General features: G+C 41.7%; 1 protein-coding gene and 1 long non-coding RNA gene across 4 annotated transcripts in view; one reads left to right on the top strand and one right to left on the bottom strand.

The window, feature by feature from the left end:
* Positions 1-2,101: 2,101 nt before the first annotated feature.
* Positions 2,102-9,699, bottom strand: LOC125323071. 2 transcript variants are annotated; one of them, XR_007202352.1, is made up of 4 exons: positions 9,388-9,699; positions 8,142-8,335; positions 6,798-6,878; positions 2,102-5,122 (listed from the first exon to the last, which is right to left on the bottom strand). It is a non-coding gene; the product is annotated as an uncharacterized LOC125323071 (long non-coding RNA). The 2 variants fall into 2 exon arrangements; XR_007202353.1 differs by lacking the exon at positions 9,388-9,699 and adding an exon at positions 8,439-8,561.
* HMGN3 (high mobility group nucleosomal binding domain 3) overlaps positions 8,632-15,091 on the top strand; it is a 23,321-nt gene continuing 16,861 nt past the window's right edge. For both annotated transcript variants that reach the window (XM_048297641.1, XM_048297642.1), the window contains exon 1: positions 8,632-8,822. In XM_048297641.1, coding sequence (XP_048153598.1) covers positions 8,808-8,822 — 15 coding nt within the window. In that variant the 5' untranslated portion in view covers positions 8,632-8,807. The remainder of the gene's footprint in view (positions 8,823-15,091) is intronic.

The following is a 15,091-nucleotide window of genomic DNA, read 5'->3' as shown; positions in this document are numbered from 1 at the left end:
TGTAACTTTTTTGCATATATCTTAGTCTGTATCTAAAGTACAATATGTCATATGCAACATATATTACAATAACATACTACAATATATGTGAGGTAATGTATACTATTTTACATTTTCTATTACATGTTGTACATATTGTATAGATGTGCATAAATAAATAATTGTATGTTTAAATATAAAATCAAGTTTACATCCTAATTTAAGGAAAGTTTTAAAGATAAATGGCACTCAGTATAGCTGAAAAATCTCACCTCGCCTCCCTGTCTCTGGCATTTAGAGGTACTATAGCAAAACACTGAGGCAGTTTGACTTTACAAAGTGCAATGTCAAAGTGCTTTCAGAAGCCATTAGCATACTGACCTCCAGCAGCTTTGATTTCTTCTCACAAGAGCTAAGAAGACTTAATCAGTACAGCTAGGCTCAGTTTACCAACTTCTTTTAATACTTTAACATCTGTATTGGAAACTGCACTGTGAACACTCAAAATCAATCATCACAACTTCTGCTGGCACTTAGGATTAAGGAAATTAAACCCAGGACACACATAGTTGTATGTACAAAGCTGATCCCCATGGGGGTGATTGCTTCACCTACTAGAGCATGCCAGAAACATCTCTTAAGGCTTTACATCATCACCACACTGGAAAAAACCCAGTTCTATAAAGTGGCAGTATGAGATACACTGATATATGTTGTAGGCCTCTGCAATTTTCAGTTAGAAAGTTCTGACTTTAGCATTGCTACATCAGTAAAGCTCATACCAGGTACATTGCCTCAGCTGTGGTACCTGTTTTTCAAACAAAAATGAACAAACAAAAAGAAATCATCAGTCAACTCCAGATAACTCTCTTCTCACTGAAGTTCTCCAGAGTTTAAATTCCAGATGTCTAAATCAGCAAGTACAGGATCCCTTCAGCTTGCCACTGAAAACACTCATTACTGTATTTGCTGACTTCCACTGTTCACCCAGCTGCACAGGTTCCCCTAGCATAGCAATGCCTGCAATGGATAATAGTTTAGCATTTGGGGAATAGAAGAAATATGAATTTTCAGGAAGACTGGGTTGTTTTTAGTTCTGTTAGTTTCAAGGCCTCTACAGAATGAATCAGGCAGGTTTGTAAACATTTTAAGTACCATTCATATTTTCAAATGGTTTATATCTTTGCAGTTGTCACGGAAAAGATTTATTGAAGGGCTCAGCTTTGGCCTGACTTTGTTTCTATCAAAGGCAGGGGTTTCAATGTCTTCAGTGGCAGCAGATAGTTGACATCAAATCTTTGGGAAATCCCACCAATGATGTCTCCTGGATTTGAAGACAATGTGTGATACAAAGTTTCACACTGGGTTTGGGAGGTGGTGATGCTTGTTTCAGTTTTGTTTGGTTTTACTTACCTCAAGGCGTTAGGAGCAACATGTCGCAGAAAAAGGATGGACTAATTATATTCTCATATCTGTTTGTACTAGGAGGGATAATTATAAGACTAATTCAGGAAAAAAACGATCTGCACATTAAAAAAAACCCTAAAGAATGTGTGCAAGCATGCTGTAAAGCAAAAAAAGGTTTGTAAATACAGCCATATCTAACATGCCAGAATTGTTATAAATATATCTCATTAGAATATACCGTGCCTGCACACATATACAGGTTTTTTTGTTTGGGGTTTTTTTAATAGTGACAGAATTTCACCAACAAATGCTCAAATGCTTTTTCAGCACAATGACTGTATACTGTTTACTATACAGAACCACACATTCCTGCAGTAATGGTTTTCAATGACGATTCTAAAGTAGCACTCTGGAAATTTATTTTTTTTTAAATAAGTGTTTAGAAGCTGCAATATATAAACTCCATTAAATTATCCATTATCTTTATTTCCTGAGTTTCCTTAACTGTTCCTTGAGTGCTATGACTGGACTGTGATAAATCAAGAAACGTAATTTATGACATAATTTCTGTCTGGTTGATATGTTTACTTACAGGTTAATATGTTTACTTACTACATTATCTAGCAGTTGATTTAGGATTTCCCGTTTAAATTACCCGGTCTATTTAGAGGCCTTATTTGACAGTGTTTCCCATTGCATTGTCTTTTTCTTCCTGTCAGCTGAATCAATCATTTATTAATATATTTATCATTAAATACACACAAAAACTGATAAGCACAGTTAGCCCAGGAAAACATATGCAAGGAAAATGGAAATACTTACTATATATTTACAATACTTCCTTGCTACAAAATAGCCAGTAAACTAACCTCTACATCCCTAGTACAGCCTTACAAAAGACTGTTTCATATTTAACATCTGACAGCAGATTCTTACCCAGAAGCAGATGCAGCCTCAGTGTAAAGGAAAGAGAAATTTCATTGCTGCAAGCTCAGGAGCTCTGAGCCAGACCACTGCAGCTACAGTTTGTGTTCTTTTGCATTCTCTCTACTTTTTTAGTTTGAGGCAGATGAACTGATTGCAGAGAAAATCTAAGCAAAGACTGAAGAGAGCTAGTAATGGGGGATTGAGAGAAACTGCTGGTTTTGTTTAGCTGGTCCAGAATTTCAACAGAACAGTAGGAGCTCTGACTTGAGCTGTTCAAAGTGTCATTAAATTACAAGTTCAGAAACATTGTTCCTGTGTTGTAGCAGCATTTTGTCTTTAGTCAAGGTGGACTCCTCACATTTTCAATTAGGATGAACTTTATACAGTGCATAAACAAAAAAACCCCACAACTCCTTACATTTTAGGAACATAAATAAATGTACACCTACCACATTTAGAAATTTTTTTAACAACGATTAGATTTTAGCTGATCTAATTTGGCTTTTTCTAGTAATAGTCCCTACAGTTAAATTCTTACTATTGACAGCAGGGTTTAATGCTGTGGGACAGAAAATACTCAATAGATAATTTTTTTTTCTCATTGTATGTTAGCAGAGAACCTATCACTAACCTAAACTTGTCTTAAAATTTATTAATTTTAAAAAAACCTTTTCCCCTGTTTGTGTCAATCAGATATAGTATTTCAGAGAACTGTGATGGAAATGCTTCTCTAGACTATCAGAAAAATAATAATCTAGATTTATGAATCACTTTCTTATATTTATGTGCATTTTACAATTTCAAAGGGTGATTCAGAACCTTAGCAGGATGAACTATGTCTTATAGCCACCCAACTCTCTCCATGAACAAAAGAGGATGCTCAGGGACGCTGGTTTCCTGTGTACACACAGCTAGTTCTGGCTGTAGCTAGGCTACCAGAAGAACACTTAGGGAACCCCTAGCTGCTCATTACCACCCCCACCATACATTTCCACCTCCCAGGTTCTGCCAGTGTAACTTGTCCAGTTGCTCCCCAACCAACCTGTGTTGAAATGAGCCAGGCCTACTCACTTTCGATGACAGGTCTTTGCAGGTGCATTTTGGTTTGCCCAAACTGAAATAGAGAGTGACTTTTTGAAAGACTGGGCCAGTAGAATTGAGGGCAGCAATTTTCAGAGCATTTTTATGGTCAGAGGGGTGGAGGGGTCCCCTGACCTAGCAAAACTGCCACTGAAATGGGGCAGCACTGCAGGTGCTTTCTTGTCTGACAGCAAGAAGGCAGGACAAGTGCTGTAGTCCAAGTACAGCCAGTTCTGGCAGAAGCTAAATGAGACCTACTGCCCCAGCTACAGATTACTGCCCTGCCTCATTAGCTGGAGCTTAGCATTTCCCCAAACCCCTCACTATATCTCTTATGCTCTTAGCCTCATTTTTTAAAGTGGTTTGATTAATTAAATACCTCCAAATACTTGTGTTTCTAACCTAACCCACTTTGATAAGTAGTGAACTAGGGTGTGGCCACATAAATTGGTATATTGATAGACCTGACAGGGTTTCACCTGGTTTAGTGGTAGGTGAAGCAACACCTGAGACCTTTGTTAAAGCCTTCTGAAGAGCAGCCATGTCTTCCTCTGCCTGTTTGATGTAAACCCCAATGTAAAAAACACTTCAGGGTGCCTCTCTTTTCTAACTTTTTTAGCTACTTCATTCTAGAAGTACTTAGACATGCTAGGAATAAATGTGGAAACCAGTGTATTCCAAGTACATTTCCTGCATTTGTAAATCAAATATTAACATCACACTGGAAACATGAGTGTATACTTACAGGAAGGGCTAACATAGAACTAAAGACAGAGTTCTGAACATAAGGCTACTTCAAGTAGAATTACTCAACAGAAGGTTTAAGATGACAGAATCACTTCTCTGGAATTCCTGAGTCACTGAAATCAGACTCTTTAATTAATTCAAGGTTTACTACTTTCAATACTAATTTATCTCAAAAGGTGGAATCTTTCTTGGCCCAGCTTCCGTATGCAAGCAGAACAGGTCAGACCTTAAACAAGGAAGAGAAAAAACATCGTGATAATGTTATTTGTCTCAGCTTAGCGTTCATATTAGTATTTAGAATGCCTCGGCTGGTGGCGTTGCTGAAGCTGAGATAGATGAAGGCCTTTGCTCTTGCTTCAGCAAATCATGCCAAACAATGAGCTTGTACATAATCGGCCATAAGTTGCCTCGTGGAATTATGTAATAGAGTAAGAGAGTTTGAACGGCAGACAGCTGCCTTATTTGACAATGGGCTGGATAACCATGTGGTGTGCTTCTCACTTAACTTCAATATGCAATTGACTCTCCAGGATGTGTTTCTGCTGTACTGATGCATCAAGGCCTAGCAGACTTGTTAGTCACTGAACTCTCATTCTCTGATAAAATTCCATCTGAATGTAAAAAACCCACTTATTGTGAGGGTGGTCAGACACTGGAACAGGCAGCAAAGGGAAGCTGTGGAGATTCCGTCCTTGAAGATATCCAGCTCTAAGCAACCTGCAGTATCTGACTCTGCTTTCAACAGAGGGTTGGACTAGACAATCTGCAGATGTTCCTTCCCACTTCAATCATTCTGTGACCTTAAAAGTTCTGTGTCTGTGATTTTGAATGTTAACAACTAATCGGCTGATCATAGCATGAAAAAGTCCAAAATAGTCCAAGTTCTCTGCTGTATATGTTGTTAGTCCGCTTCTACTCCAACCGTCATTGATCAGGCTTGTCTTGACTTGTATGGAAACTGTGTACACCAGAGGCTCGGTTTCTGCAAATAATCAGGAGAAAATAATGGCAAAAAAAAAAAATCAGATTTCCAAATTTAACTGCCTAATATATGTGTGGAACAGACTGAACTTTTCTTGATTAGTATAGTAGAAAAATTGGCTTTATTTTCTGCTTTGTAGTAGCTAGCTAGTAAATATCTGTTTTCTGCTATTCCCTGTAGTATTTGTGCAGAGGACTATTGAATGAAAGTTCAAGAGGTTTAAAGTGTGGTTGTTGTCCTTTGAGGTGGTGGAGATGTCCCTGAAACAGTGATAGAAGCAGCTTTGCTGAGTACTACAACATGTTCCAAAAGCTTAATAACTTGAAAAACATCATAATAGTAGTGTGGAGTGCTTGAACATTTTTCTTATTTGAAGATAAAACATAAAGCTGTTCTGAAATTTATTTTAAATAGTTTATGGAAGTTTCTTCCTACCAATTGAACTGCATGACAGATTTCTTTTCAAAGAAAGCTGTCACAGGTTATTTTTGCTTAAAAATAACAATTCTGAAGTAACAGAAATTTCTACACAGCGCCAGACATTGATAATGATAATAATATATTTACCAGACTTCAGAGTGCCTATGTTTGAAAGAGTGGAACAAGAAGTGTGATGAGACTGCTTAGTTTGTATATCCGTAACCCCTTATCATTACCATTTGGAATTATTTGTGTACAGCCACATACTCATTTAAAGGAACTGATGACAGTAATGTCCCTTTTGACAGTTCCAAGGCTATATTTCAGGGTGGCTCTGTAGTGCAAGCAGCATCCCTTGGACACAAAATGTGATGTAGGGCTACATTACTTTCATCTGTGTCCCTCCTAAATGCTATAGAAAAGTGGTGGTGCATTACAGTTGCATCCCCTAATTACTTATAAATAGAAGCAGTTGTGAAGTTAAGCTATAAACTAATTTCTATGACAACCAAAAATATGGTCAAAACATGGCTTTTCTAGCATGGCCTACATCTGTGGTACAGAAGTTTTCACCGCATATTGGAAAGCAGCATTTTTGCCTTTTTGCTCTGAAAACCTACAGTGTTTCTCCTGTTAATATCAGAGCTTTTCAGACAAGAGTCATCTTTCAACACCAGCAGGTCAGGTATGATGGAAAAAGACAACAGCTGCAGAAAGAAAAAACCACCTGATAATTCCTGTGCTTTTTAACTGAAAGCTGTAGCAGCAGGCCAGCCAGCCTGAACATAAATTCTGTTACAGAGAAAGCATCACACAGACACAGAGGGATGAGTATATGGGTAGGAGAAAACCAACTTGCTGCTATTCTCAGGTTTCCAGGAATTTCACCTATAACCTGCCACTGTCCAGAGATCTGACAGGACTTGCAGTGACAGAAAGCAAACAGAATAAATTTCTATTGACACAGAAAATACTGAGAGAGTGAAGAAAGAGACCAACTGGGCTCTTCTACCCATCAAGCAACTCTCCTGAATGATTTCACCCTGAGGTGCAATGTTTCCATTGAACCTGAATTTGGTTCAATTGAGGAAAAAAGGCATCTGCAAATAACTTACCAGCTCTACCAGTTCTTTCTCTTGCTGTCTCACTGCTAAAATTTTGCTTTTCCTTCATACTGCTCATTAGTTGTAGATAACTATAAATTAAGTGTCAACAGGATTGCTTCTCCCTTTCCCATAAATCCAGGGAAAATTACCTCTTCAAGTTTACTGCACTTCCTCTCTGCCTGTTACCAGGCTCCTACTGCTCTCATAGAATTGTTGTTGCTGTCTTCTAGCTGCAAATTTAAAGCAACTGGAGTGAGTGTGGAAATAGGGTGGGGGACAGTTTTAGAATTGAGCTTATGCATATGCAGGGAAAGAACCAGCAAAGGGTGCCTGGAAAGATGATGGAATCTGTGTTTGCAGAGATATTCTGAACTTGACAAAGTCTTCAGCTGCCTGCTCTAACTGAGCGGAGGGTTTTATCTGATGACCTCCTGAGACTCCTCTCAACCTGAATTATCCTGCAAGTCTAAAAGTAGGGAGAAAAGATGGAAGAGGAATATAACCAAATGAGGAAGGTAGCCACAGAACTAATCAAAAATTCTAATTCCCCCCACCCAAGTTATTTTGATTTGGAATGAGATGTGGGATTAATCCAAACTTTTTGGATGGCATAGGAATAAAGCACTGCACTTGTGCACAATTCTCTTGTGGATGACATTTAATCTGTATTAACAGAGGCCTAGCTCTGTTTTCTCTTTCTGAATGGATGGTCCACAGTGAAGCTGTAGGGGGTTGCTTGCATCATCCATTAAAGACACCTGGGGAAAATGCTGGCAAACAGGTGGGAAAAGAAACAGGGAAAAGTTAAGTTACAGAGTGATTCCAACCTGTTTCCTTCCGATGTTACTCAGTACTGAGGCAATACACTATATAAGGTGGGCCTGAATCTCTGATTAACACAGGCATCTCCTGCTAAAGGCCGTGTTTCCAGTCTTACCATGTGGAACTATACCACTCTGTACAAACTATTTAAATATACATGAATAGCATGTAAACTCTATAGCGGGTGTGACTCCCTAATTTGGTGGTTTACACATGTAACTGGGAGCAAACCCAGCTGAGTTCCTGCCCCAGTGAATTATTAGTACAAATTAGTTAATTAGTACAAATTGTTCAAGCTAAACAAAGCTGTTGAAACTGTATCAACAGTAGAATCTAACCTCTCCTGCTTCAGAGATACTGTAGTTTGTTGTCAAAATAACGTTGTGGGAGAACAAGAGGTATGAGTTCAAATGCCCCCAGGTAAAGAGGGAAAATGAGGCCTATAGCTGCCACAAGGATGTGTGCAGCCCAACTACAGCTCTTGGCCAAAAGGCAGGCGGCCAACCAGTTGGAAAACCTTTGGTTTTTGTTCTGCTTCTTCTGCAGGTACTTGAGAGGAATAGCTTAGTTTCAAACCGTTGACAAGTCAATCACTTTTATTTTTCTCATTAAAACTAAAAGAAAAAAAAAAAGGTAGGTGGCATTTGATCGTCAAATGAAGAATTGATTACCCCAACTCGTAATGAAGTGTTTCTCTCAGCGGCACTAGTTTGTCTTGCTAGTGATTTATCAGGGCCATGTAATGCTTGCATTTGGAGGATGAATGGATTTACACGGCAAAACAACCCCCCGGGCTGAAAAAGGAAGAACAGTAGCGATGGAGAAAGACTGCGGCGGATTTCAGTCGAGGAGGGGAAACTGGAACCTAGTGAAAGGAAAAAACGAAGGTAAATTTAAACAGCTTGAAATAATGCACCTGTACGAGGACCACTGCAGGGGTTTGTGAGCGGATGCTGTTCGCCGCTCACCGCACGCAACTTGCCCGACGCGCCCAGACCTCCGGTTCGCCTTCCCGACGGCTGATGGAGAATCCCGGGCCCGTGATTAGCCGCTGCCGCCGGGGCGGGGGGCGCGGCGCCGCCGGGGAGCCAATCGGGAGCTGCGGCCGCCCCGCTCCGCCCGCCCCGTCGGCGAGGCGGGCGCTGGCGGCGGGGGCTGCCGGGGCGCCGGGGGCGGCGGGGCGGCGCGGCGGGCACCGGGCGCGGGCACAGGCACAGCTGCGGGCACCAGCCACGCCGGTGTCGCCGCCGCTGCCGCCGCCACCGCCGGGCGGATCCCGCGCTTCTGCCGGAGCTTCTTTCGGCCGCTTTACTTTGGCGGCCCGGAGCAGGGACATTATGCCGAAGAGAAAGGTGAGGCGCCCCGGGTGTGCGGCGGGTCTTGCCTCCCCGGGTGGGGTCGGGGGACCGAGCGGCGGCCGGCGGGTGAAACGCGCATCAGGGGCCGGGGGCGCCCGCTGCTCTCCTGCCGCTCCGTGCTGGGGCTCGCGGATGGCTCCCGAGCCTGGGCATTTTGCTGCCTGTTGCAAGCCCCCTCCACCCCACCCCGCCGCTCCCCGCCGCCTGTTTACTTTCTCGGTGCCGTGCGGGGCGGCGTCGCTCCTCTCCCCGGGGGGTGAAGTCGCTATCACAACTCCAGCCCCCACCTTCCTCCTCCTCCCCCTCCGCCGCCGGGGAGAAGCGCTGCAGCAGCTGCGGCTTCGCCCCTGGCCCCCGCGGGAGGAGTTTCCTGCTCGCAAACTCCGGCGCCGCGGCGGGGAGGAGGCAGCCCCCACCCGGGGCGGCCGGATCCCGCCGCCGCCGCTTCCCGCCGCGCCGGAGCGATGGCTCCGAGGTAAAAGGGAGGAGGGGAGAGGCAAGCCATGTTTAAAACAAACTACACCCTTCTCCTCGCCTCCCGCGGCAGACCCGTATGTACCAACTCCGGCGCCCATCCGGGCAGGGCCCCCGGGGGTGGGAGGCGGCGCCTCCCAAGGGAGCGCCCGCGGCCCCCGCCGCGCCGGGGGAGCCGTGCCGGGCTGAGGGACTCCCGTCGCCGTCCGAGTCCTGCTCTCCGGGCGCCTCGGGGCGGGCAGCCTCTTCCTCGGCGGGGAGCCGGCAGTGAGACCGCCTTCCCCCAGGGAGAGAAACTTGGGCGGCCCTTGAGCGGCCGGGCTCGGTGCTGTGAGGGTTTTTCTATCCCTCTCGTGCCCTCTGGAAGCGGAGCCTTGGCTGCGCGGCCGCCGGGAGCGCTCCGGCGCTGGCAGAAGGAGGGCTGAGCCTCGAGGGTGGCAGCCGGCCCCCTCCCGCCCCTGCAGGGCCCCGGGGGGTGGGCGGCTGAGGGAGGCCGTGCTGCTGGAGAGCCTCGTCGACAACTTACTGCCTGCCTTCCACAGGCGCTAGCAGAGTGCAGCGAGAGACTTGACACTAATACATGCAATGACAAAAAAATGATAGCTGCAGTCCTTTAATTTTAACTAGGTCAACCATGGCAAAGCAATTTGTGTTTTTCCCAAATGTCACCTGTGACCTCTTAATACACCAATTCTGGGCTGGGGCTGAAATGTGTTTTAATATAGTTGCAAGTAGATGATGCCTTCCAGGTAACTTGGTGTTTACTTGTTGTCCTTTGCTTATTCCTTATGGGAGGTATCAAAATGGCAAATTGTCAAGTATGCTACTGAATAATATAATTTGTGGTTGAGGGCCTGATTCCGCTTCTGAAAATGGATATAACTGCGGGGCTGACTGGAATAACTGGTCTTGAAGTCAGTGAATGTTGGGCCTTTTTTCGTCTTCTGTCATTGCACCCTCACATGCTTCTGTCCTTTTAGTACTCTTGCTTGTCACCACAAGAAACTTGAAAATTATCTTGTGTCCATAGGACCCCCCCCAACTTTTGAAACCTTGTGAACTTCCTACCCTGTTTACTTTGCTGTTCTGCTTTCTTACACTACAGATGTTTCAGGCTGTCCATCCTAAGTGTGGGTGGAGTTAAAGATACTCCAGTAGGTTTTTGTGGTCTATTGTGAAATGTTTATTAAGGGAAGCTACCTTTGAGTAGTAAGTCCATAAGAACATGTCTTGTTTCTAGAAGATTATTTTTAAAAAGTAATAAAAACATTGCATATGGGATGAGAGCAATGGAGATGAATTTTAACAGCACAGTAAATTTTATTTTGGTTAGCATTGTACCCGTGAAGATTTACATTTAAAGATTATATACGAAATGTGGGTTTTAGGAAGCACTGGTTCCAGGAAAAGCATATGGTTAATGGCTTTGCTTTTTAAGAAAAGTGTAATTGTAGTATTTTACCATAGTCAATTTTATTCCATAATAACATCCACAGAGTGAAAAGTTGGTGATGCAGCAATAACTGAGTAATTACACCAGCCAGTTTTGACATGGAGACAAAACCATCACATGCAACTAATAGTCAATTCTTCTCTTAAAATTTCTAACTTATAAAAAGGCTTCTAATACAGAAAATTTTATAAGGAAATAAACATCAAAAGTCAAAATGAGAAATTTTCACGGTTATAAGGGTAGGTAAACAAATAATATTGCAGAAAGGGCTAAAATCTACCAGTATCTATTTTTGTGTATCTGTAGTTGTCTAAGCTGACTGGTTCTATTTTGTTTGCTTTTCTTTTCATCTCTGATTTTTTTCATATCTATGTAAACTCAAGTCACTTGCTAAGTCCCTGGCCTTATGTTCTTTATGAATATTATGAACAAAAAAGTGTAAGCTGCCTCCCCTTCTCTAGAGGGCTGTGGCATAGGGTATCGGGATATCATTACTCATTGCTTGAGGGTCACAGAGAAAAGGAAGAACTTACTCTGTGTTGAGATGGTGTTAAATACTGTGCTAAAGCAAAAAGGGGTTGAACTCTGGACTGCTCCTGTCAGATTTCTGTACCCTTCATCTGTTGTAATAACATGTTGTGGTGTGAACATGGCCTTTCTCAAGAAGAATGGCATGCCAGTGTGGGATAAACCAGAATGCTTGTTGTGGTAATGATAGAAAGAACACCTTGAAATGGGTTGGGGTGTTTTGCTTTTCACTTGTCTTTGTGGAGTTAGCTCTTGGGTCATATTGAAGAACTCCTTGACCTTGAAACAGCCCCAATAAAAATAGCTCAGTGTTTTCCATAAAAGGATGAAGGACCATTCTGTACCTGATGACAAGGAGAATCGTGGTATTGTCACCTACAAGTGCTTAAGCGTACATCAAGGTGAATGACACTTGCCTCATCAATGTGCATCATGTCTGAGAGACATTAATAGGTCAAATGGTGACTTGTCCAGTATTGGATGCAGAGTCTGTCATTTAGTTGGGATTGCACTCCAAAATGACCCAACTTGTTCTGTAATCTGAATATCTGAATCTATGCAATACCACCTGTACCTCACTTGTTTTGAAAATGCTTGGAGGTGAATCAGATATGAGGACTAAGTGTAACTTAAGTAATCTCTTTTTTAATGTGACATCTTTGAATATTGTTGTTGTTTCACAGCAAATAAAAAAATATTGTGGTCTAATTAGCCATTTCAGTAGGTTATTTGCTGGCTCCTTGTAGTCAGGAATGTAGTTTCTGCAGCACAGTTGATGCTGTGAAGATATACTAGAGACTGTCTGGGACAGGTTCCTGTTCTGCTATGCAAATTCACTTTCTTTAAAGCCAAAGGTACTCAGTTATATTTACTACTGAAAAACAAACCCATTGAATATTTTGCTTGTAATGCTGCTTCTTTAGCATAAGTCAGAAGGTACCACATTCAATGGTTGTCTTATGATAGAGCATTTAGTTACACGATCACATGATGATTTTTTTGTGAGACCCTTTCTGGTTTTGTTTCCAACAAGATATCTAATCAATGTATTTTCTAATCTTTGAGGTTAAATGCATGTTCTTTCATGTACTAACCTAGAGCTGCTAAATTCTACTTATGCTGTTTTGTCTGGACCTAAACCAAGTTCTCTTTGTGAAATTCTTCTGTGTGTTTAAGTTTTTATTTCTGAAGTGTCATGTATATTCAAAGAGAATATCCACCATATTCGTTCACTGATAAGGGAAATAAGGCACAGAAGTAAATTGTTGAGTTGTTGAAATGGTCCCTTTATCTTGAATTCTCAGGTTAAGATGTCCGTCCTGATGTTTTATTCCCCCTAATAAGCACCTCCTGCACTTTTGATTGGTGCATTTGTTACTTGGCCAAATTTGTCTTTTTGCTTTGTGCTGTGTGCATAGAAACTGAGCAACTTGTAGTAGTAACAAGTTCTCTAAAATTTTGGAGCAGCTTGTATGTGATCAGACAATTAACTAATGAAGCTGAGGTCCTGCAGGTGACAGCTCTTTTTTTGCTGTAGCTCTGAATGATCTTGCTGTTGCTCTTTGGTCTGTGGAATGAAGCCTAGGTTTGTGCAAAGAGTAGTAGCAGGTGAGTTTGTGTTCATGATGCAGCAGTATGAAGTGTACTCGAGTGCTGTTCAGCTTGGTTTCACATCCCTTTCCATGTCTTGATACTGAAGCTGTGCGTCAGTCTGCATCAATGTGATATACTGTATGTAAGTGTTTTTTTCTTCTAAGGTTCTCTTCATTTTGAAGCTATTTGGCAGGAGAGAATCTCCAATGATGTTGTGGGGACCTGCATCTTCCCAATAAATTGTTTCAACACTGGGGTTGGAAGCTCTTTCTCTGTAGCAAAGCCACTTTAGTTTATCCTAGAACACAAGAGATTTTCTGTTAGCAGTGAGACATAGAAATGTGGGAGGTTCTGTATTTAATTTCAGTCTGTAGGTGATTATAGAATAGAAAGGAAAAGGGAGTCAGTACCAGATCCAGATGTCTTGGCTGCTGCCCTCTCCCCCCCCCTATTCTGTCCACCTCTTTCTCCAGATTTTTACTTGAACTCACTCTGCGTTTCATGCTGACTGCTTTCTCCTTTCTCCCTGTCCATGAGAATTAAAAGCAAAAGTCAGAGCTCTGAGAAGGTAGTTTCTCTTTCCGTATTTTCTGGTAGATCACTCCTAGACCATTCAGTATCTACTGGAAAACAGGCTAAGCAACAGCAGAAGATGCTCTTCTTTGCATCTGTCACTGACATACCCCTGACTTTGACAAATTTCTACCTAACGTGTCAGCAGAGTCCTCAGGTGGACTTCCACCTTCAGCATGCCTTGCAGGGACAGGTAAAATGATTGCTATGCAGAGATGCACTTAAAATTCAAGCAAGACAAACAGAACAGATGTGCCAGAGCATCTTAAAAAATTGCAGGAGCCTTCTAGTAGAAGGGAGAAGGATGTTTTTCTGCTTAGAATTTTAGAAATTGTAGTGGATTTGTAACTATTGCAGAATTTTAAACCTTGATGTATTTAAAAGCAATTGAAAACTGCCTAGTTAGCTTACTTCAAGAAGGCCAACAGAGTTGGTTGACCAGGCTGACTCAAAGGATCTACATCTTTTGTAGAAAAATTAAGCAGAAAAGATCAAAACCTTTTATCTGCACGTACAGTGCTTAGATGTAAAACAATGTAGCAGTGTTGAGTGGCACTGAAGAATAAACATGCTTGAGCAATGCTGCTATGCCACGTTGCAGTAAATGAAGTTTACAGGGCTGTTAAATACATGCAGCAAATATTTGTTGATGGTTTATATTAGAGACACTTTAACTTAGAGCTAATTATGTAATTTTAGCTATTATTATTGTTGTTGTTGTCGTTACTGAGTTACGGAGATTGAAAGTTCGTTGACCAAGGATTTAATGATCTAAAACGTTTCTGATAATTTTATACCATTCTGTAAAGATCTGACTCCTTTATCAGCAGTTGATGGCAAGGTATATAAATTTTCTTCTTACACTACACTAAAATACAATTGGACTTAATGAATGGGCAACCTAAAAATTTCTAGATTTTCACTGAATTGTCAATTAAAAGTTATTCTTCATGCTTCTTGGGCACATTAAAGCATTATATCTGATAAAGTGAAGCTAGTAGTACAATCTTTTTAAGTCATTGTCACCTCTGACTTCAAAATTAGGTGCATGTAATCTTTCTATATATGGTAGTTCAACATTCAAATACGGGTGAAGTTATTTTGTGTGCTAGAGCATCAATATTGTTAAGTTTAAAAAAATAAAAAAGCCTTGTGTGTAAATGGAATGTAGTTATTTATGTAAGCAGACTACATCTATGTGGTATTTAGTTTAAGGTTGCTTTTCTTCTGTGTTACTTGAAAAACTTCATTTCCTCCGCTGTTTTATACCCAAACAGTAGCTGTGTATAGGCATGGTGTGTTCCAAGGTGTATGATTCCTTTAGAGAAGTTGTATGAAGTTGAATTTTGCTTGACAGGATTGTAACACTGTCTTTTGCCTAGAGTGTAAGTAAACCAGATCCAGAGATTTTTCTTGGAAGTTAGCACTTGCTAGGATCATCATGGCCACCATCTATTTTCTATTCTTTAACTGCACTAAGCTAGCACTGTGATTTATCCCGTGGTCCAGTAGCCAAAAAGGTGCTTCAATATGCTGGAATTACCTTTCAGGCCATGACTCTCTTACACCTTATCTACTTGAACATGATTTGGAATTTTTTTGAATCCTGGGTCATTTTACTGATCCAAGTTAGAGATGCTGC

The sequence above is a fragment of the Corvus hawaiiensis genome, chromosome 3 (assembly GCF_020740725.1).
Source record: "Corvus hawaiiensis isolate bCorHaw1 chromosome 3, bCorHaw1.pri.cur, whole genome shotgun sequence".
Classification (NCBI taxonomy): Eukaryota; Metazoa; Chordata; class Aves; order Passeriformes; family Corvidae; genus Corvus; species Corvus hawaiiensis.
The sequence above is the reverse complement of the archived record's forward strand: the minus strand, read 5'-3'. Positions and strand labels throughout refer to the sequence as shown.